This window comes from Salvia splendens, chromosome 5 (genome assembly GCF_004379255.2).
Source record: "Salvia splendens isolate huo1 chromosome 5, SspV2, whole genome shotgun sequence".
NCBI classification, from domain to species: Eukaryota; Viridiplantae; Streptophyta; class Magnoliopsida; order Lamiales; family Lamiaceae; genus Salvia; species Salvia splendens.
In genome coordinates, this window is record NC_056036.1 from 9,990,271 (window position 1) to 10,011,491 (window position 21,221).

At 36.1% G+C, this 21,221-nt stretch overlaps 3 protein-coding genes across 10 annotated transcripts; all 3 read right to left on the minus strand.

The window, feature by feature from the left end:
* Nucleotides 1-5,591: 5,591 nt before the first annotated feature.
* LOC121804557 (heavy metal-associated isoprenylated plant protein 28-like) lies at nt 5,592-6,147 on the minus strand. Its single transcript, XM_042204155.1, has 2 exons — nt 6,081-6,147; nt 5,592-5,967 (listed from the first exon to the last, which is right to left on the minus strand). Exons 1-2 carry the CDS (start codon nt 6,145-6,147, stop codon nt 5,600-5,602), a joined length of 435 nt encoding a protein of 144 aa, XP_042060089.1. The 3' UTR covers nt 5,592-5,599.
* A 1,119-nt stretch (nt 6,148-7,266) lies between these two features.
* Nucleotides 7,267-11,321, minus strand: LOC121804555 (B3 domain-containing protein At5g60140-like). 5 transcript variants are annotated; one of them, XM_042204154.1, is made up of 6 exons: nt 10,983-11,321; nt 9,153-9,216; nt 8,306-8,417; nt 8,042-8,215; nt 7,802-7,950; nt 7,267-7,728 (listed from the first exon to the last, which is right to left on the minus strand). In XM_042204154.1, the coding sequence occupies exons 2-6, from the start codon at nt 9,201-9,203 to the stop codon at nt 7,465-7,467; spliced, it is 750 nt and encodes a 249-aa protein (XP_042060088.1). In that variant the 5' UTR covers nt 9,204-9,216; nt 10,983-11,321; the 3' UTR covers nt 7,267-7,464. The 5 variants fall into 5 exon arrangements, with proteins under 5 accessions (XP_042060088.1, XP_042060086.1, XP_042060087.1 ...); XM_042204152.1 differs by adding an exon at nt 10,719-10,784 and having other exon boundaries at nt 8,042-8,417; nt 10,983-11,320; XM_042204153.1 differs by adding an exon at nt 10,719-10,812 and having other exon boundaries at nt 8,042-8,417; nt 10,983-11,320.
* A 4,262-nt stretch (nt 11,322-15,583) lies between these two features.
* On the minus strand, nt 15,584-20,944 carry LOC121804554 (B3 domain-containing protein At5g60142-like). Of its 4 annotated transcripts, none has more exons than XM_042204148.1 (7): nt 20,621-20,943; nt 18,799-18,863; nt 17,936-18,066; nt 16,777-17,098; nt 16,305-16,385; nt 16,091-16,233; nt 15,584-16,009 (listed from the first exon to the last, which is right to left on the minus strand). In XM_042204148.1, exons 3-7 carry the CDS (start codon nt 17,993-17,995, stop codon nt 15,761-15,763), a joined length of 855 nt encoding a protein of 284 aa, XP_042060082.1. In that variant the 5' UTR covers nt 17,996-18,066; nt 18,799-18,863; nt 20,621-20,943; the 3' UTR covers nt 15,584-15,760. The 4 variants fall into 4 exon arrangements, with proteins under 4 accessions (XP_042060082.1, XP_042060081.1, XP_042060083.1 ...); XM_042204147.1 differs by having other exon boundaries at nt 18,799-18,895; XM_042204149.1 differs by lacking the exon at nt 18,799-18,863 and having other exon boundaries at nt 20,621-20,944.
* Nucleotides 20,945-21,221: the final 277 nt, after the last annotated feature.

Consider the following 21,221-nt stretch of genomic DNA (forward strand, 5'->3'; position numbering starts at 1 on the left):
GACACATCTCACAATAGAACACTGTTAACTCTCACTTATCTTCAGTTCCTCACTTTCTCTTGCATTGCTACAAAGAAGCCTAATGTCTATTTATAGGAATTCACCATCGGTGAGCACACAAAACAACCAACATATTTTGGTACTCAATTACCTATTCTAGAATAATCTATGCTAAGTCGGTTAACATGAGTTAGATACTTCTAACTACACATATTCTAGCCCATTCTAATTATTTTGATATTCCAGAATATCTATTCCTCTAAAAGTTGGTGTATATATTTTCAACAGCATTTTGTAAGACAATCTCCTCCGATGACACTGGGCCAACACCATTCCACTTGTATTCTTTGCTTACTTTTAAATTTAGCAATTTTGTAGTACATGTTATGTACCATCTATCTGATTCGACCTATGATTTCTTACCTAATTAACATAATCGTGCAATCCGATTAGATAGAGTTAGGACTTAATTTCCTATTATCCTATAGCCCAAAGTTGATGCATCACACATGTGAATCTCTACATACAACCTCGTAATCACCATTTCTCCACAAAACTACATTTAGACATGTAGCTCTTACATCCACAAACAACTACTATTACATCTTTGTAAACCATGAGGAAGTTGGATCATTTCATTGTGAAAAATGTGTGCCTTAATTAACTCGGGGAAGGAAATTACAAATGCATCATGTTTCAAACATATCTTTAAATATCCACTTCAAACTATATAATGGGAATCGGGAACTGGTAGAATTACATGTATGGAAATCATAAGCCAAAATAGGAGGGTGGTAGATCATTTCACACAATTTCAATCTATGTTCCAAACTTTGGTAGCTTAATAGCTTATGTCCACTCAATATGTTTAATGGATGGATGGATACTATCAATCTATTGTTTATTTTGAAGAATTAATTATTAGATTTCAACTTGTTTGGTTATTTAATTGGATAAATGGAAAAAATCATGAAATCTGGCCAAATATTGGTCTATCCCGCAACTTTAAAAAATAGTACTCTAATTAGATCTGAAATTTTTCTCAATTTAGGGAAATTATGTATGCTTTTGGCAAATGAAAAATATCATACGAACGAAACATTTGACTATTTAAAAGCGTCATTTAATACATTTAGTCAATTATATCTTTAACTTTTACATATGTACGCCTTGCATTGGTAAATTCAGGAATACTAGATGAAATTTTTTGTTATAGAATAATTGAGAAAAATATCATAGTTTGGATATAGTGATTGGCTATTTATACCCGAATTTGACCGCATTTCATGATTCTTTTTGCCAATTTGCCATATGTAATTTTGTATTTGGCCATTAAAAGTAAATGGCCACTTGTGATACTGATGGAGTAATGAATAAAAGTACTTCGCTTTTTTTATTTCTTATATCACGATTCCCCAATATATTTACTTCAGTACTACCCTTCTGATAGAAAAAGCCCAGATATTGAATTAGAAATCTCTCTAAGTTAACATAAAACGACCACAGAAAATCAAGAATTATAAATAATCTGCCATTTATGCTCTCTCCAATACATATACTAGCATTTTATGAAACAAATTTCACTATAATCTCCAAAAAAACAAAGAATCAAATAGCAATAATAAATTAAATATAACTGAAACTAATTGCAATAAAACTATATAACCACACAACACAAGAAGCAGAAAACAGAGAACAAAATACAAATTGCTAGTATAATCAAAGAAGAAATTAATAAAATGGAAAATACCAAACTCTCTGCGCTGATATACGGTATGTGATACTCGAATAAAGTTAAATCTCGTTGAAACAGATGAAATAAACGACTTAATCAAATTACAAAAGGAAAAAAAGGAGTTTATTTCGTATCTGGAGAAAATCCATGATGATTGAAGAGAATTCATTGTCTCGGTTAATCTGGATTTCAACTGAGAATCCATGATGATTTTGAAGACTGCGTAAAGATGGAAATATTTTAATCAAAATATTTTACCGATAACTAATTTAAATATATTAATAATCACTATATATGTTAATCCATTGTTTAGTACATACCCTAATTAAAGCTTAATTATTCTAATTATTATCTAATTAGCCGAATTAACTAAGTGCCACGGTGTGCTACGCGCGTATACAAGCCTTGCACTTAAATCATTCCTAATGAAATGGATCTTGGTTTTGTAAGTTGGATAACAAATGTGCTATCACAATGAGACCCCAAATAAGACATTTTGTATCAATTTGAAAATTTTTGTATCAACATACAATAATTGTTTTTGCATGGATGGTGTAAGTACCTCAAAAATTAGATATGTGACTCAATTATTTATCGCTTAAGCATTTAATTCATGAAACAACTGAGTTGTGTGTTCTTCAACGTGAGAAATTGGTTTACATGCGTATTTAAGAGTCTTGAAAGACTTGATTTTATTCATTCGACAACTTGATTTACAATGAGGAGTGGAGGCCAACTAAATACACAAAGAACTATCTCTATACATGGTAAAGATTTGTCCTAGTATCAATTAACAATAAATACCGAGTTCCCTAATTTACGAGATCATATCAATCTTGATTCCTAATTGATTTCTTTCCAACACTCTCCCTCAAGTTAAATAATGGGATCACCCATTCTTAACTTGTCCAATACTCCATGGAAGCTTCTTGAATCTACCGCCTTTGTGAGGATGTCTGACAGTTGGTCTTCAGATCCGACAAAAGGAATTTCCACTACCTTAGTTTCAATATTGTCTTTGATGAAGTGTCGGTCTACCTCGACATGCTTCGTTCGATCATGCTGGATTGGGTTCTCATATATACTAATTGCCGCCTTGTTGTCGCAGAACAATTTACATGACTTTTGTGAAACCAAGTCTAGCTTCGTCATCAACCTCTTCAACCATAGGATTTCAGTTAGCCCACTCCTAATCCCTCGAAATTCAGCTTCAGCGCTCGACAGAGCCACCACTTTTTGCTTCTTGTTCCGCCAAGTGACAAGATTTCCCCTACAAAGGTAAGATATCCAGCAGTCGATTTTCTATCATTTGGATTTCCAGCCCAATCAGCATCTGTGAAGCCGTGAATTTCCAGATGTCCATGTTTTTCAAACATAATCCCATGTCCCGGTGTTCCCTTTAGGTACTGAATAATCCTCAAGGCTGCTTCCCAGTGAGCCGTTTGAGGTGCATGCATGAACTGGCTAACCACTCCTACTGCATAAGCAATGTCAGGTCTAATATGGGATAAGTAAATCAACTTCCCTACTAGGCGCTGATACCTCGTGCGAGGGGTTGATTCGGCCCCTTCGATTATCTGGAGACCATGGTTCTGCATCATAGGAGTGTCGGCTGGCTTACAGTCAAGCAAACCTGTTTCTTCCAGAAGATCGAGCACATACTTCCTCTGGCTGATGAAGATCCCCTCTCTTGACCTCAGTACTTCTATCCCCAGGAAATACTTGAGTAAGCCCAAGTCCTTCATCTGAAATTCGGCAAACAAATTTTTTCTCAACTGGTTGATCTCATCTCCATCATCTACCGTGAGTATCATATCATCCACATAAATGATTAAGCATGTGATCTTCCCTTCTCTTTTCTTCAAGAAAAGTGTGTGATCTGAGTTGCTTTGCTTGTACCCATACTTCTTCATTACTTCCGTGAATCTCTCAAACCACGCTCGAGGTGACTGTTTGAGTCCATACAAAGTCTTCTTCATTTTACAGACCTTTCCTCCTTCAAATTCCCCTGTAAAGCCCGGCGGTGCCTCCATGTAAATAGGCTTCGATAGCTCCCCATGTAGGAATGCATTTGTTACATCAAACTGGTGTAGTGGTCATTCTCTGTTAGCCTATATAGAGAACAACACCCGAATATTACTCATCTTTGCAACCGGTGAGAACGTTTCAGCATAGTCAACTCCATATGTCTGGGTGTACCCCTTTGCCCCCAGTCTCGCTTTATACCGTTCAATCGATCCATCTGGCCTCCTTTTTATGGTAAAGACCCATCGACACCCCATAGTGCGGACTCCATCCGGTTTCAAGCACACCTCCCATGTTTTGTTCTTCATTAGAGCTTTCATTTCCACTAGCATCGCCTCTCTCCAATGGGCAATTTTCATGGCTTCTTCTGCTGTTCGAAGGAGCTCTTCTTCTTCATAAAAGGCTGCCGCAAAAGCCCTCGCCATCTCACTCAAGTTAGCCTTAGACAGATTTGCCACTGAATATCGGTTTCTCGAGCTAGTCCTTTCAGGGCTACAGCGCTTTGGTGGTATACCTCGAGTGCTCCTTGGCGGGAGTATAAACTGCCATGTGTCACCGTCAACTGCTGCATTTTCTTCTACACCAGACTCATTAGGAGTAACAATTGTACTATCTGAGCTAGTTTCAGGAATTACCTCAAATAGGCGGCTGAGGAGGCTCCATAGCAGACGGGATCGGCTCGGCGGTGACACTAGCTTGTTCTATTGGTCCCACAGATGAGTCACCTGATTGTGGCAACACAGCACAACTAAGGGGTCTAATGCTATCACTCGAATTCTCTCCCTGACTATCAAAACTCTCCCCTTGACCCCGAGTCTGGGCTTGGAAAAAATATTCACTCTCCAGAAAATTACAGTTCATGGTTGTTATTATTTTCCTAGAGGCTGGGTCATAGTAACGGCACCCTTCTAGTTAATCCCATATCCCAAAAAAATACATTTAAGGACACACGCAGAAAATTTACTTCTTTCATGTTTGGGAATATGTACATAGACAGAACAGCCAAGAACTCTAAGGGGAAGAGTAAGAGGTTCAGGAATTTTAGTAAGGGCTGAAAGAACCACAGGGGAGTTCGCATATCCAAAATTTTCGTAGGGAGTCGATTTATTAAGTACACAGCAGTAGCAACGGCTTTAGGCCACAAAAATTTTTGAACAGTCGAAAAACAGGGCTCGGGTTACTTCCAAGATTAATCTATTTTTTCGTTCAGCTACTTCATTCTGTTCAGGGGTATAAGGGCAAGTAGTTTGATGAACAAGACCCTTAATCTTAAAAAACTCTGTCATTTCTTTATTAACAAATTCCCTACCATTATTAGATCGAATGACCTTAATAGAAGTTTGGAATTGTGTCTGAATTAAAGTGAAGAAAAACACAAATTTTTCAAAAACTTTAGACTTATTTTTCAAAAAATATGATGCCATGTTGAAAGACTTGATTTTATTCATTCAACAACTTGATTTACAATGAGAAGTGGAGGCTGACTAAATACACAAAGAACTATCTCTATACATGGTAAAGATTTGCCCTAGTATCAATTAACAATAAATACCGAGTTCCCTAATTTACGAGATCATATCAATCTTGATTCCTAATTGATTTCTTTCCAACAAAGAGTCCATGTGAAATTTGTAAATTTGATCAAAAATTATATTATTGCTCTTAATTACTACATATACATATTCTCTAATCCATTTTTTGATACTAGAGATAGGAATAAAGAACATTTTCTTCGTTCTAAAACCAAAAAAGTACATCAAAAATATTACTACTACATAAAAATCAAGAATCCCGTGCAGGAGTTGAAAAAAGGTAGCAATTGATAAAAATGTGTAGTTACTACATTATAGAACATCCACGAGGATTTTCATCGCTAAAGGCATCGCCCGTTCGACCTCCAAATATAGTGGAGCTTGCACTATGGTGCATCCGAGCATGATCGTGATTGTTGTAGCCGTGCTTGTAGTAGTTGTAGGAAGACCCTGATGTTTGAGACGCGTAGAAGCTCGAAGGGCCACCGTAGTTGCTTCCATTGTGGTCGTGGTGACCTGTGAAATTGTGGTTACGCAACTCCGGATTGTATGGAAATTGCCACAACTCGGCCCTTCTTCCGGTCTTCCTAACGCTTTTCAGGACTTTCTTTTGATCAGCCCATCCGCTTGCCGTCACCTTCTGTAGGCTCATGTCTATGTCGACTTCCTCAACTCCTGATTTTTAATCCATATTTTAATCACCAATTGTTTGCGAGTATTTTTTAAAATTTGTAGTATTTTTTAGAGGTTTGAAGATAAAAGGATATTAGAAAAAAGAATGGAAGTACCTTTGACCTTATGGAGGGCTTTCTTGATCTTGCTCTCACATCCGGCGCAACACATGTGCACACGCATTTCGGTTGTCTGAAAATTATGATTAAATTTAATTATACACCAAATAATAATCCAATGAATTCTTCTATTGTCCATAAATTAAATTCACTATTCATACATTTATATTCACCCTCGAAAGTGTATAGTTTCACTATATACATAACGTTTTATTTTGACATACATAAAAGTGCATGAAGAGAGATGGATTACCGTCATATTGGTGAAGTTCTTGTTTGCTGAGAAGAGAATAAATGGCCACAACTAATCACTCACAATTTGAAGGTTGTAATCTTGATTTATTTCCCTTGTGTGTGTATATATATAGTTTCACAAAAATCATAGAAAAATAGTATGACGCCGACCTCTTCCTTTTCTTTCGCTATCGGCAAAATTAAACTAAGATACCATAAGTCAACAAAGAATAAACTTAGAAGTTCAATGAAAGAAATTGTAAATTTACCAATGGTGTAATACAACAATGGAGTCGAAAGTCAAATCTCAAGCTGTCAATACACACATTAGACTTATTTGGCCATTCTAATTATTTTCCATATAATAAAAGAAAATTATGTATTCGTAGATAGAAATGTGTAAATAACTAGAATTTTCTATTTCTTTACACGCTTACATCAAAACATAAATTTGTATGATAACATATACTCCCTCTCTGTCCGTGAATAGGAGTCTCGTTTTTCCATTTTGTTCTGTCCGCGAATAGGAGTCTCGGTTCATAATTACTATAAATGGTAAAAAGGACACACATTTCACCAACTCATTCCACACACATATCATTTAAAACTAATATATACAAAGTGTGTGAGACTCATATTCCACTAACTTTTTCCACCCACTTTTCTTAACATTTCTTAACACCCGTGCCGAATAGAAATGAAACTCCTATTCGCAGAAGGAGGGAGTAGTATCATTAACAACGATACACAGTTTTTTTCGTATAACAATAATATTAAGCTTATTGTGTATGGAAAGCAATTAAGAGAGCTATGTGAAGGATAATGCATGTGAAGGGCGACGCAAACGGATCATGTTTTCTCCATTTCTCTTTCTACAATTATTAGACCATTACATACATACACAATATGCACATGCACAAACACACACTATACACACACACTATGCACATGCACAAACACACACTATACACACAATATTTGCACTTGCACAACATTTCGGTGCAGCATTTGATCAAGCATGGAGTTTCTATTGAGCCTAAATTCTATTACAACACACAATCATACTGCGTTGTCCTAATCTTTACATAAAAAAAAACACTAAAAATTTGTACAAAATTGTCCTTTCTTTCACCATCCCTACCTTTTGCTACCTATGTTGCAATGAAAATACACTTATCTTGAGGTGCATATCCCCTACGCCGCGGCCGTTGCCGATGAACTCACATATGAGCTTGTCACCTGTTTTCAACATATTCGTTCGGTAGACGGCTTTCCACCCTCCATTATAGTTCACTCTACCATCCTTCCAGGATCTGCGCTTTGTCTCAAACGTCCTCCCTTTCGGATCCATGAGCAACAAAGTCTCCGGGAGTTGGATCTTGTGGTCTCTGATCACATCTATTGGGAAGTGCTGTCCCAACATAAAGAAAACATGTATAAGGAGACATATAAATTGACATATCGCATCGATTAGATCAACTTACCATCTCATTTGCTCTGTTTTCCCTCACATCCACCACGAAGTAAGGGTTCAAGGGCGGCTGCATACCCCCAGGTTTGAAAATCTCCTCACCGTAGTAATCCTGCTTCTTCCTCTTCTTTCCAGGCTTGCTAGTACCGGCCTCCCCAGCTACTGCAATCACAAACGACATATGCACAACGAGTCACTTAACTAAAACATCACCATGGTAGGAAACTGTAAGGAAATGCAAAGTAGAACTCACCATCCACCACCATCTCCGTGCCTCGTTTTTCAGGAGGCTTCTCATCACCAGCCTCTACATCCTCAGTTTTTACTTCCACTTTTACAATCGGCAATTTCGTGGTCTTAACATTGAGACGTTCGATTCCGGCATCTTCACTGCCAGAGGGACTCATAACTTTGAAATTGAGCACACCTTTAGAAGATGATTGATAGAATAAAACATCACCCCTTTCAATCATGTTATCTTCTACAAATTTCACCCAACCGTCTGTGAAATACCAACCATCAATAAATTTTTCTATTTTGAGGTGCCATAGATTGTTATTAGAGTCGCGCAGGGCCATATCTTGTGGCTCAGTTCCATGAATCGAGTCAGTAAAGACCGAGGGAACAATCTGAAAACACGTAAAATTAGATCAACATAGATAGTAATGTCTTAAAACACAGTCATGTAAGGCAACAAAGTACAAAAATTTTCTATTATATCATTATTATTTTGCACTAATTTTGTGCAGTGCAGTGCAGTGCAGTGCACTAAATGAGTTCATACCACTTTTAATGCAGAAGTTTGCACTATTTCGGTGCACCAAAATAGTGCAAACCAAGTTAGTCAAATGTTACATTACAAGCATTGTTTATTAATATTAGTATATGATTATGCTTTATCTTATCTATAATTACCAGAACACAATATTACTTCAAACAAAAATATATATGCGACACTCAATGCAAGCAAGCTATTGGAGTTCAGAACACTTTTAAGTGCAAAAGTGCAAACCAAGTTAGTCTAATGATACATTACAAGCATTGTTTATTACTACTATTACATCATTTCAATAACTACCATATAGTGTGCATAACGACAATTAACATTGCAAAACACAATAAATTACTTCTAGAAAAAGGTTGTAATCACTAATCACTCATAATTTATCCGTCACAGTAAACACATTCAGATTTAATAGAACAATAAAAGTTATACAATTCTATTATAATTAAAAAACGAATGAAACAAAAAGATAGTGTAAATAATAAAAGAAATGAAGCAAAAAAAAAGAGCACACTGCACACCGAAATTGATAAAAATGAAAGAAAGCAAAAGATAAAATAGAAGGAATGAGCACACTTACATTTGGTAATGACCGTCTCTGAACGATTTGTGAAGCCCCACGCGACGCCATCTACGATCGACCACTTCACCAAAAACACCCTTAAATAAGTAATATTTTAGATGGGAGATGGAAAAAATAGAAAGAAACTTAAAACCATTTTATAGGTGAGAAAAAAAAGTATTTCGGGTAAGAGTTCGATGTGGGATAAAGACTACATATAGGTAAGAAAAAAGAGTATTTCGGGTAAGAATTCGATGTGGGATATATAATAACTCGTTGTTTGATAAAAAAGAAAGACTTTAAAAAGATTGTATCTTCTACCATGAAAGTCGACATTACAAATGTGACTATTCTCCGATAATAGTTAGATTTCACTTAGAATACACAATAACTACCAAAGATAACATGCATTTTATAAAATAATCTCCTCCGATGACCCAGGGCTCACACCATTCCACTTGTATTATGTGCAACCAGAGTCTCCTTTTTTCATAGAATTTACTATGCCTCTCTCTTTACTTCTGAAATTAGTAATCTTGTACAGGTTATGTAATATCTACCTCATTTGACCTATGGTTTACTTCCCTAACATACTCGTGCAATCCAAGTCGAGTTGGACTTTCCTAATATCCTCGATACCCCAAAGTTGATGCATCATGCATGTGAAACTTTACAAACTACACATAACCCCGTAATCACCATTTCTCCACAAAACTATGTTTAGACATGTTTGTGTCCTCAATGTTTCCCAAGTGAGTACACACACACATATATATATGGATACATAGTTAAAATGTAGTAGTATTATATTTCAAGATTTTATGAAATGAATGAGAGTTCCATACTTTTCAACAACTTCTATGTTTCATCATTGTTTCACTTTAAGACAGATAAGATTCTACATGAATTGATGATCACTCCCTCCAAGCTCATATCTAATTCATACAAACTTTTTTCCTTATTCAAATCAAGTAATCAAACTTGCTGCAACTTCTTAAATATAACTAAATGGTATCATCCATTTATTTTTCATAGCCTGCATCAAAAAATTAAATCACGAGGAAGATGAATCATTTCTTTGTGAAAAACGTGTGCCTTAACTCAGGGAAGGAAATTACAGATGCATCATGTTTCAAACATGTCTTTAAAGATCCACTTCAAACTTTATAATGGGAATCGGGAAATGGTAGAATTACATGTACGGAAATCATAAGCCATAATAGGAGGGTGGTAGATCATTTCACACAATTTCAATCTATGTTCGAAACTTTGGTAGCTTATGTCCACTCAACAGATAGATAGACAGATGCTATCAATCTATTGTTTATTTTGAAGAATTGGTTAAATTTGAACTTGTTTGGTTATTTAATTTTGTAAATGCCCATTAAAAGTAAATGGTCACTAGGGATACTGATGGAGTGATAAAAAAAATAACTTCACATTTTGGATTTCTTAGATCTCGATTCCCTAATATAAGTACTACTATTCTTCTGATAGGAATGTGATATGCTGTTATTTTCCATCAAGCACAGAGATTTTGAAATAGAAACTATAGATTTTGGATTCAAGGATTTTTAATATTACCTTAAAACGACCACAGACAAATCAAGAATGAAATAATCTGCCATATATGCTTTTACCACCCAATTACTGTCATTTCCAGGAACAAATTTCACTACTAAGAATCTCCAAAAAAAAAATACAATGAATGAAATAGCAATAATGAATTAAACAGAACTGAAACTAATTGCAACAAAACTAAATAACCACATAACACAAGAAACAGAAAACAGAAGTAAAATACAAATTGCCATAATCAAAAGAATGAATTAATAAAACGGATAATACCAAACTCTCTGGGCTGATTTTGGTACTCGAGTAATAATGTGATATTCACCATTTTCGTTTTCCTTTACCTGATTTGATTCTGTTAAACAAACCTGCAAAATGGTGAAGAGTAAAGTTAAATCTTGATGAAAGAAACAGCTCAATCAAAATTACAAAAGGAAAAGAAGCGGCGGAGTTTATTTCGTATCTGGCGATAATCCATGAAGACTGAAGAGAGTTCATTTTCCAGGTAATTCTGGATTTCAACTGAGATTCGAATAGGTTTCGACGTTTTGTAGTGAAAATCTGAAAATTCTGTGTAAAATTTGTAATTGGACAGCCACTAAAATGGACATGTTAATCCATAATTTAGATATCTACTAACTTCTTAATCAAAATATTTTATAGGTAAACTTTAAACATCTTAATTATCACAATATACTCTAATTAAAGCTTAATTATACAAATTAATATTTTATTAGTCTAATTAACTAATGCCTTGCACTTAATTAACTCATTCCTAATGAAGAGATTTTAGAGTCCATCCACGAGTTCAGTCTTGTGCAGTCATGTACGTCAGAGCATCCACAACGGTGGCGTCCGTCGCCACGGCCGTCTGCGCAGCTAGCACGGACGCTACCCGCCGCCGCTGTGCTCGCGCCGCTGGCACGGCGCTGCTCGATGCATCGAGCAGCGCCGTGCCAGCATCGAGCAGCGCCGTGCCAGCGAGCAGCTGACGTGGCGCGCTGGGATTCGTCAACGGCATAGCCGTTGTGTTTAAATTTTTTTTTAATTAAAAAATCTGTTTTTAATTAAAAAAACGGATAAAAAATAAAAAAAAATTCACTTCTCAAAAAAAATATATCCGTTTATAACCGTTTTTTTCCACTTTTTAATTTTTTTTTTTTCATTTTTTTACCCCAAAAATACACACTTTCATCTATAAATACCCCCAATTTCACTCCCAAAAATTCACATCAAACTACACAATTCTCATCTTCATTCTCTCATATCCATTTTCATCTTCATTCTCTCATACCCTACAACATCACTATGTCCGGCCAAGACGATAACCTTACGGGCTCCCACGGTTGGAACCCCGAATGGTTCGATTCACAACCGTTTCCTAGTCCGGAAACGGACTATTCGGCCCCTCCTCTCACCCAAGATTCGGGCGTTCCGGGTGGCTACCGGCCATACCCGGTCGACGAGCAAGGTGCCTCCGATGGGCGATACGGGTGGACACCGGAGCCTAGGCCTCCCGTCCCTTCCCAAACTCCGACTCCTCCATCTCGCGCCGGTGTCCGCACACCGTACTCACCGGCGGAGATGGATAGATTGTTCAAGGCGTACTTGGAAATCTCCGAAGATGCGGTGGTTGGCACGAACCAATCCGGCGATCACTTTTGGTGGCGCGTCTCTCGGTGGTACAATGCAAACCGGCCGCCGGGAACGATCGAGCGCAACGAGAGTATGATGCGCAACTGCATCGGCCGAGCCAACGACGAAATTGGCAAGTTCAATGGCTATTTCCTCCAGGAGTCGCGGAATGCCGGGAGCGGCCGGAGCGAGGTCGACATCATCACTGCGGCGCTGAGCACCTACCAATCCATGAACGGTAAGTCGTTCAAGTACCTAAATGTTTGGCAGGAAACGAGGACGCACCCGAAGTATCTGGGAGGCGTAACATCCTCCTCTAGCAGCTCCTCCAAACGGTCACGGTCGGCATCCCTATCCGACGGCGGCGAAGAAGTGGCTAGCCAACTCGCCGAAGCTAACTTGGGGAGCCACGACGCCGGACCAAGCGGTTCCCGACGCCGACCGCAAGGAAGGAAGAAGGCGACGGCCGAACGCCGTCGCGCCGCGACTCCATCTACACCCGCCCCCGAACCCGCACCCTATGTTCCACCTCCACCCCCGAACAACTCGTTGTGGGCCCTTTTGGCCCAACTCACTATGGCCGATAGGTCAACTATGACCCCCACGCAACTTCAAACGCACGAGGACATGATATTGGGTCTCAAAAAACAATTGGGGTTGGTGCCGCCGGATGCGTAGTCTTCCTCGGGTAATATTAGCCAATAATCATGTAATTTTTAATTTTAGGAGTTTAATTATGTAATTTTTAATTTTTAGTTTTTTAATTATGTAATTTTTATTTTTTATGATTTTAATTATGTCTTTTTTATTTTATTTGTAATTTGTAATATTTATTGTGGTTTTTTAATGAATTTTAGTATTATGGAAATATTTTTATATAATTGAATTTTAAATTAATTATGTTCGTCCTTGCGGAAGAGCACAGCTGTGGGTGTTGTGCTCTTGCCAGAGAGCAGGCAGAAAAAGTGGGGTCGGGCCCACAACCGTGCCGCTGGCAAGAGCACGGTTGTGGATGCTCTTAATCACAAAAATTATTGTTAATGACTCACTAACATAGTGGAGTACGTCCCTCGTTCTCAGTTCTCAAAAAATAGTCCACTTGGTTTCTTTTCCTAAAATTATTCTTTTCTATTGTTGGTTAGTCTTTCTTAATTAAATAGGCGGATTACAAACTCTACCAACAATATTTCAATCACTTTTTGTCCATCTATCTTATTTTATCAATTTCGTATTAAGGCATGTATCATGTATCGTTTCCAAATTTTCTATTTTTATATATCACCATATTGAGTAAGTTTCATTATATGTAGACGCATTACAAACAACGTGATGAATAATTACAAGACCAAGTCTGGCTCGATGACAATAAAAGTTGGAACTCTATGACCATTTTAAATGGAAATTTATATAATATTCGTTGTTGATTTGTGGATAGCCCAACATCTAATGAACTTGTTTATAATGAGGTGCATCTAATGAAGTTGACTGTGTTATGATGAATGGTAGTGGTCCAATTTGATTATTCATAAGATGGGTATCATGCTTAAATTTGGTTTTCGCTTATCTATTAAACAACTTTATTGGCTTATATATTATGGGACAAGTATAAAATGGACATAATTTTACATTCTTGACAACAATTAATATGAAAGGCAGCTCGTTTTATGGTGTTCCTTGACTAAGGTTTGACACCATGTGTATAATGGGATATATTACTACGGTTTACGAAATCTGAGACCTGCAAGCGAGCATGATATTGATATCCATGCATTAGCAGTGACCGAAACCCGAAATTTAAATAAATTGATGCTGAATTTTTTTTTAAAAAAAATTGTACCTCCGTCCATTAAAAATAGACTATGAAATGACAAAAGTTTTAATACATAATTGATAAAGTAAGAGAGAATCGGGATAAAATACAGTGTTAGTGGATTGTGGGTCCACATTATTGGTAGTATTTAATTAGTTTAAACTTTTCATATTTAGAAATTGGTCTAATTTTGGTAGACTGTCCAAAATGGTAAAACTAGTCCATTTTTTTGGACGGAATAATATTATTAAAATATTCAAACCAAACTAGCCCATTTTTTGGTCTTATTCAAACCAAAAAGGATAATGAGATGAGGGTAGTAATATCTTTACAATTATTAATTTATTATGGACGCTAGATAATACTCCCTCCGATCCAAGGTAGTTGAAACATTTTTTTTGGTCACGGAAATTAAGAAATTGATGTGTTAAAGGTTAAAGTTGAGTGTTAAAGGTTTAAGTGAAGAGAGTAAAGTAAGAGATGGAATAAAGTAAGAGAGAGAGGAAGAGAGAGTAAAGTATGAGAGATGATAAAATTTTTGCCAAAAGAAAATGACTCAATTACTTTGGGACAATCTAAAAAGGAACACGACCCAACTACCTTGGGACGGAATGAGTAATTGTTTTCAACGAGTCTCGTTATCAACTTTTTAAAATATTCTCTCAATATAACTAAGAGATCATTCATATATTTGTCTCTCATCTCGTTTCGCCAACCTATCTTAATAAGTTTAAGTGAAAATTAACTAGACATGCTCAACCTAAGCAGTCTGTCCTTTATTGAGTCTTCCATGGAGTATGAACCATAAAAGTAGTTGTGCTCGTGGAGGTGCAACATTTCTCCAGGCAAGTCTACTACCCTACCTCTGTGTTTGAAGGCGGCGCAATGTCATGTGATCTCTATTCTCTAGTCCAGCGTCGATCAAGCCCCCATTGGAGAGGCGGTTTGGCATATGCTAATTTTCGCCTCTGTGCATTAGATGTTGAAAGCAGTAACTCAACTCTGATTTATATGCTCAACTTGGACAAGATTGGAAGGCAATTACAACTTAATGAGACACATGTGCATTCATGGATCGATAATGAGAGGCGAGTGTGAAGCACATCCATGTACTAGTGTCAATTTTCTTGCAAATTGGTCGACCGGGATGCCGCTAGAAGTGCATATTTTAGACTCTCCTCCTTGAGGTCTAATCAGCAATTCTCAGCCTCGGCTATGCCCGTTTAGGCTGGTAGAGTTGTTCTCTTGCTTTATGACCAAAACAAAACTTCTCACTTATTTACATACCGTATGGTTTTTCATTTACTATGTATTCACAGATTATCAATTCAGTAAGACTGTCCAATGTGCATATAGATAATTAAATTATAAAAGGGAATAAATATTTCAAATAGTTTTTCTGTGTGACACAGCTGTTGCTAAAATCCCACCATTTTAGTGCAAGAAGAAACCATTATATTTTAGTTTGAAATTTATTGATTGGAATAACTATTGACTGAAACAACAAATCATACATCCTAAAATCATATCCCAACAATAACTCAGGAGGGAATCTCTGAAACTATAGGAATGTGAACTCCCCAATACTAATCTAATCCACTCCTTGGTGCTATTTTGGGGGAAAGAAGCTTACACTGATGCATAGATCATCAGCGTTATACAAGAACTCGCAAATGCACGAGTCTTCGTCTTCTACCTTGTTCACTTCACAAAGGCTTTTCCAGCCTTCGGTGTAGAACGTCCTCTGGTCCATCCACATCTTGCGTTTGGCAGGAAACTGCCTTCCTTTTGGGTCAAGGAGCGTCACATTCTCAGGGAGTTTCAGATTGAAGCTTTTGATCACTTCCATGGGTATATACTATCATTGTAGTAGCAATATGTTGGTCAAAAAATGGTAGATTCAATCAAAACACTAAACAAATGTGTTGTGTATGCTTACTAATTGAGAGCCTCCTCTGTTTCTTTCTTTTTGTGTCACGAAATAAGGATTCGGGGATGGTGGAATGAACCCGGCATTGAAGAGCTCTACACCGTACCAATCGTAGGTTCTTCTGATATAACGTTTGCTAGAACTGGCCGTACCTGAGTTGGGAAGAAGGATCACATAAAGCAACTAGCCACGTAAATTGAACAAAACAATGTATTGAACTTACCGTCCCTCGCTAGCTCCAGTGGGGCATCATCTCTTGATTCCTCATCTACAGTGTGAGCATCTCGGTGATTCGCTTCTTTAACTGTAGAGAGACAACTGTCATCATCAGTGCATCTAAAACTCATTGGTAGCAAGTTCAGACTGGAAAGTTGACTAAAGAAGGTCAATAAACCAAGAGCAACAATACTACAAAATCTTCAGATAACAGAGTTAAATGCACCAAATATCACAAATATGTACTCCAAATTGCTAATTTGACACGGTTTTAAACTTCACAAATTTAACATCACATTTCGGACGAAGATAAACACGGGTTCCGGATGTGGCTGGCGTTGTTTTACATTTGAACACATTCATGACATTTGAACAGATTCATGTGCAATGATCGTCATTATCGTCAGATTCGACTAGAAGGTTCAGATTGATGGACAGACAGAAAATCTGAAAAAAAGAAACCAACTAAGAAACTTTACCACAATTATCATGTGTGTGTCCTTCACCGATAGGACCACAATCAGGTGTATGAATAATCCGACCTCCAGCACCTTCTGTTAAGCAACCATTGCCTCCATGAATTTTGAAGTCGAGTAAACCGTGAGAGAAATATTCATATATAAACATATCCCCTCCTTTTATCTTATTATCATCAGCAAATTTTGCCCAACCATCTTTGAAGTACCAATCACCGCCAATCATTTCCACTTTCACGTTCCACAAATTGTTATAACGGTCTCGAAGTGACAAATTCATCGGCCAGTTTCCTGGAAGAGATTGAATAAACCTTGGAGGGATTTTCTGTATGCATAAAAATCACCAGCCAAGTCGATTAATATTATTCCATAGAAACACATCAAGGCAAAGTAAACTATTTCCATTGTCAACCAAACATTTCTTATGTATTTAATATTGTTCTTTTTTATTATTATCATCAAAAGGATATTACTACTTTATAAAGATCAAAATTTAGTATGTTTAACTATAGCAATATATTTATCAAGCCCTTCAAACACGTAAAATGATATTGCAAAGTTAAGGTGCAATATCACTGTGTAGCAACAAAGCATGCTGGATATGTTAACATAGCCTACAAAAAAGAAGCTCGTGATTGGAAACATATGGCACATTTCTCTCTACCAATTGAGTGAGAAAAATAAAGAAAAAAAAGTTTAGCACTCTCCTATATAGATGAGCATTTTAAGGAGCTTGAAGTTGAATTGGAACGCGGAGCTGTAAACAAACTAGAAGGTAGCGAACAGAGCTATAACGTAGCCATTGATATAATTTCCAGGTTGGACGAGCTGCCCTCCATTCAAAACAGAAAGCAATAGCTAATAATCTAGTAGCTATTGAAGGGCACAATATCGAGCACAAAGAAAGCATTTCAACTCTTAACATGGAAATGCCACACAAAACATGGACATAAATAATTACCGTAAATCTCTATGAGTTTCAATAATTTATCACTCGTCATGATAAACCTCCAGAAACAGAGATATTGAAATCAACGAATATAACAACAAAAACATCTCACATCGCGATAAGTATATTAGTACATAAATAGTACTGATTTTATAAAGTAAAATATATATATATAATCGAGACTAGAGAACCAAATTAATAGAAAAAAATTACCTGATTTTCTTCACCAAGCCAAGGCACATAAAACTTGAAGAATGCTGGACGATTCACCATTTTCCGCACCGAGAAATTGAACTTTAGTGCTCCACAAAGACGAGTAAATTTGATGAAATTAAAAATGAAAACTGTTGAAATCAATAGAAATGAGAAGAAATCAGTTAAATGAACAGAACTGAAATGAAATTAGATTTTGACCAAACTCACAACTAAAAAAAATATACGACACTCAATGCAAGATATTGGATTTCAGAGCACTTTTTAAGTGCATAAGTTTTCATGCACTATATATTTCACCAAAATAGTGCAAACCAAGTTAATATAATGATAAGTTACAAGCAGTGCTTATTACTATTACACCTTTTCAATAACTACCATATAGTGTGCATATCGATAATCAACATTGCAAAACACAATAAATTACTTCTAGAAAAAGGTTTTAATCACTCATAATTTATTCATCACATTAAATACGTTCAGGTTTTATAGACTGCTCTTTTAATTTTGTTTCTTAATTTTATTTTATCGTTGAGTGAATTGTTGGAATACACAATATATATAGTCCCCCGAATAAAATTGACTTACCCCATCTAGTATAGTACTTAAGTAAAATCCTACTAACAGTTGGGTCCCACACGACTATCCAACTTACAAAACCAAGATCCTTTGATAGAACAAAATCTAACAATGCAAACTAACAAAAAAATTTACAATTCATTAATATTGAATATAACAAACGAAACGGATATATTAGTGTAAATTACAAATAAAATGAAGCAACAAAAAAGAGTGCACTGAACACCGAAATAGATATAAATGATAAAAAGCAAAAGAAAAAATAGAAGGAATTAGCACGTTGCCTTTAGTAATGAACGGTCTCTGAACGATGTGCGTAGCCCCACTCGTCGCCCTCAATAATTGACCACTTCACGAAATTATAGCAAAGCCAAAAACACCCTTAAATAAGGACTATTTTAGTTGGAGATGGAAAAAATAAAAGGAAACTTAGAACCCTTTTATAGGTGAAAAAAAGAAGTATTTCGGGTAAGAGTTCGATGTGGGATAAAGACTATATGTGAGAAAAAATAAGTATCTTGGGTGAGAGTTCGATGTGGGATAAAGACTATCAAGTAAATACTCGACGTGGAAAAAAAAGGAAGACTTTTAAAAAATATTGTATCTTCCACTATGAAATTTGACATTTAAAATGTGACTATCTCCGATAATAGTTAGATTTCCACTTAGAATACACAATAACTACCAAAGATAACATGCATTTGTTGGGTATCAATGCTACTGCAGAATTGATTACACAAAAGGAAATTTATTATACTCAACAATGGTGTACGAAACACCAAATACACGACACGATGGTTTGCACAAGACCACATTACAAAACTTTTGAGGAAACAACCCAAAACACTCTTGGATGACACACCTCACTAGATACCCGCAGACACACACTAGCTCGACGAGGACACACCTCACAATAGAACACTATCATGCTCACTTATTTTCAGTTCGTCACTCTCTCTTGCATTGTTACAAAGAAGCCTAATGCTTATTTATAGGAATTCAATGTTAGCGAGCACACAAAAAACCCGACATTTGGTAGTATTGGTACCTAATTACCTATTCTAGATTAATCTATGCTAAGTCGGTTAACAAGAGCTAGATAGTTCTAGTTTTACATATTCTAGCCCATTCTAGTTATTTTAATATTGCAAAATATTTATTTATCTGATAGTTATGTTGCCTAACATGTTGTCTTTCTCGGCTCCTCTAGAAGTCAGTAGAGCCAACTATAGCATTTTGTAAGACGATTTCCTCGATGTAACTGACCATTCCACTTGTATTCTGTGCAACTAGAATCTCCTTTTTCATAGAATCTACTATGACTCTCTTTACTTTTAAAATTAGCAACCTTGTACATGTTATGTAGTATCAACCACATTCGACCTACGGAATTTCCTAATATCCTTGAACCTCTAAACATTACCCCATAATCACCATTTCTCCACTAAACTATATTTAGACATGTAGCTCTTACATCCACAAACAACTAAGACCTCTGAGTCGTCACTGTTACCTAAGTGAATACACATAGTTAAAATGTACTACTACTATTACTTATGTTTCAAGATTTTGTGAAAATGAATGACAGTTACATGATTTTCAACAACTTCAATGTTTCATCATTGTTTCACTTTGGGACAGATGCTACATGAGTTGATGCTCACTCCCTCCAAACTCATACCTAAGTCGCACAATCTTTTTCCTTATTCGATTCAAACTTGCTGCAACTAATAAAATATAACTAAATGGTATTATCCATTTAATTTTCATAACCTACATCAAATAATTAAACCACGAGGAAGTTGGATCATATCTAAGGTTGCATATGGATTCAAGGATTTGGATATTAACATAAAACGACCATAGAAAATTAAGAATTAAATAATCTGCCTTTTATGCTTTTACCAACCATATACTGGCATTTTCTGGAACAAATTCCACTAGAATCTCCTAAAAAAACAAAGAATCAAATAGCAATAATGAATTAAGCATAGCTGAAACTAATTGCAACAAACGTAAATAACAACACAACACAAAACGCAGAAAACAGAAGATAAAATACAAATTGTTATAATCAAAAGAATGAATCAATAAAATGGATAATACCAAACTCTCTGGGCTATTTTGGTAATCGAGTAATAATGTGATATTCAACATTTTCGTTTTCCTTTAACTGATGTCAAACAAACTGGCAAGATAGTGAAGAAAAAAGTTAAATCTTGATGAAACAGATAAAAGAAAAGCTCAATCAAAATCACAAAAGGGAAAAAGGGGAGTTAATTTCGTATCTGGCGATAATCCTTGAAGAGGGGTTCATTTTCCCCGTAAATCAGGATTTTCATCTTAGATTCAAAGAGGTTTCGACGTATTGTTGTCAAATTCGGAAGACACTGGATAAAATATTTTTAGGTAGCAATAGAATAATGGACATTAGGAAGACGGTACAATGATTAATTTCTTTATTTTTTGGATTTTTTATGCAACAATATGAATATGAAGATAAAGTTATTAACTTTTTATTTTTTTCTCCTAATTATTTGTTGAGATACAAAGGATTAAAAGATAAAAACAAATGAAGATAAAGTTAATGATCGATCAATACTAGTCTCTCTTCTAGGAACAGGAGTCCCGTTTTTTCATTTTGGTCTGGTTCATGAATAGGAGTCATGGCTCATAATTATTATGAATGGTACAAAGGCTTAACATT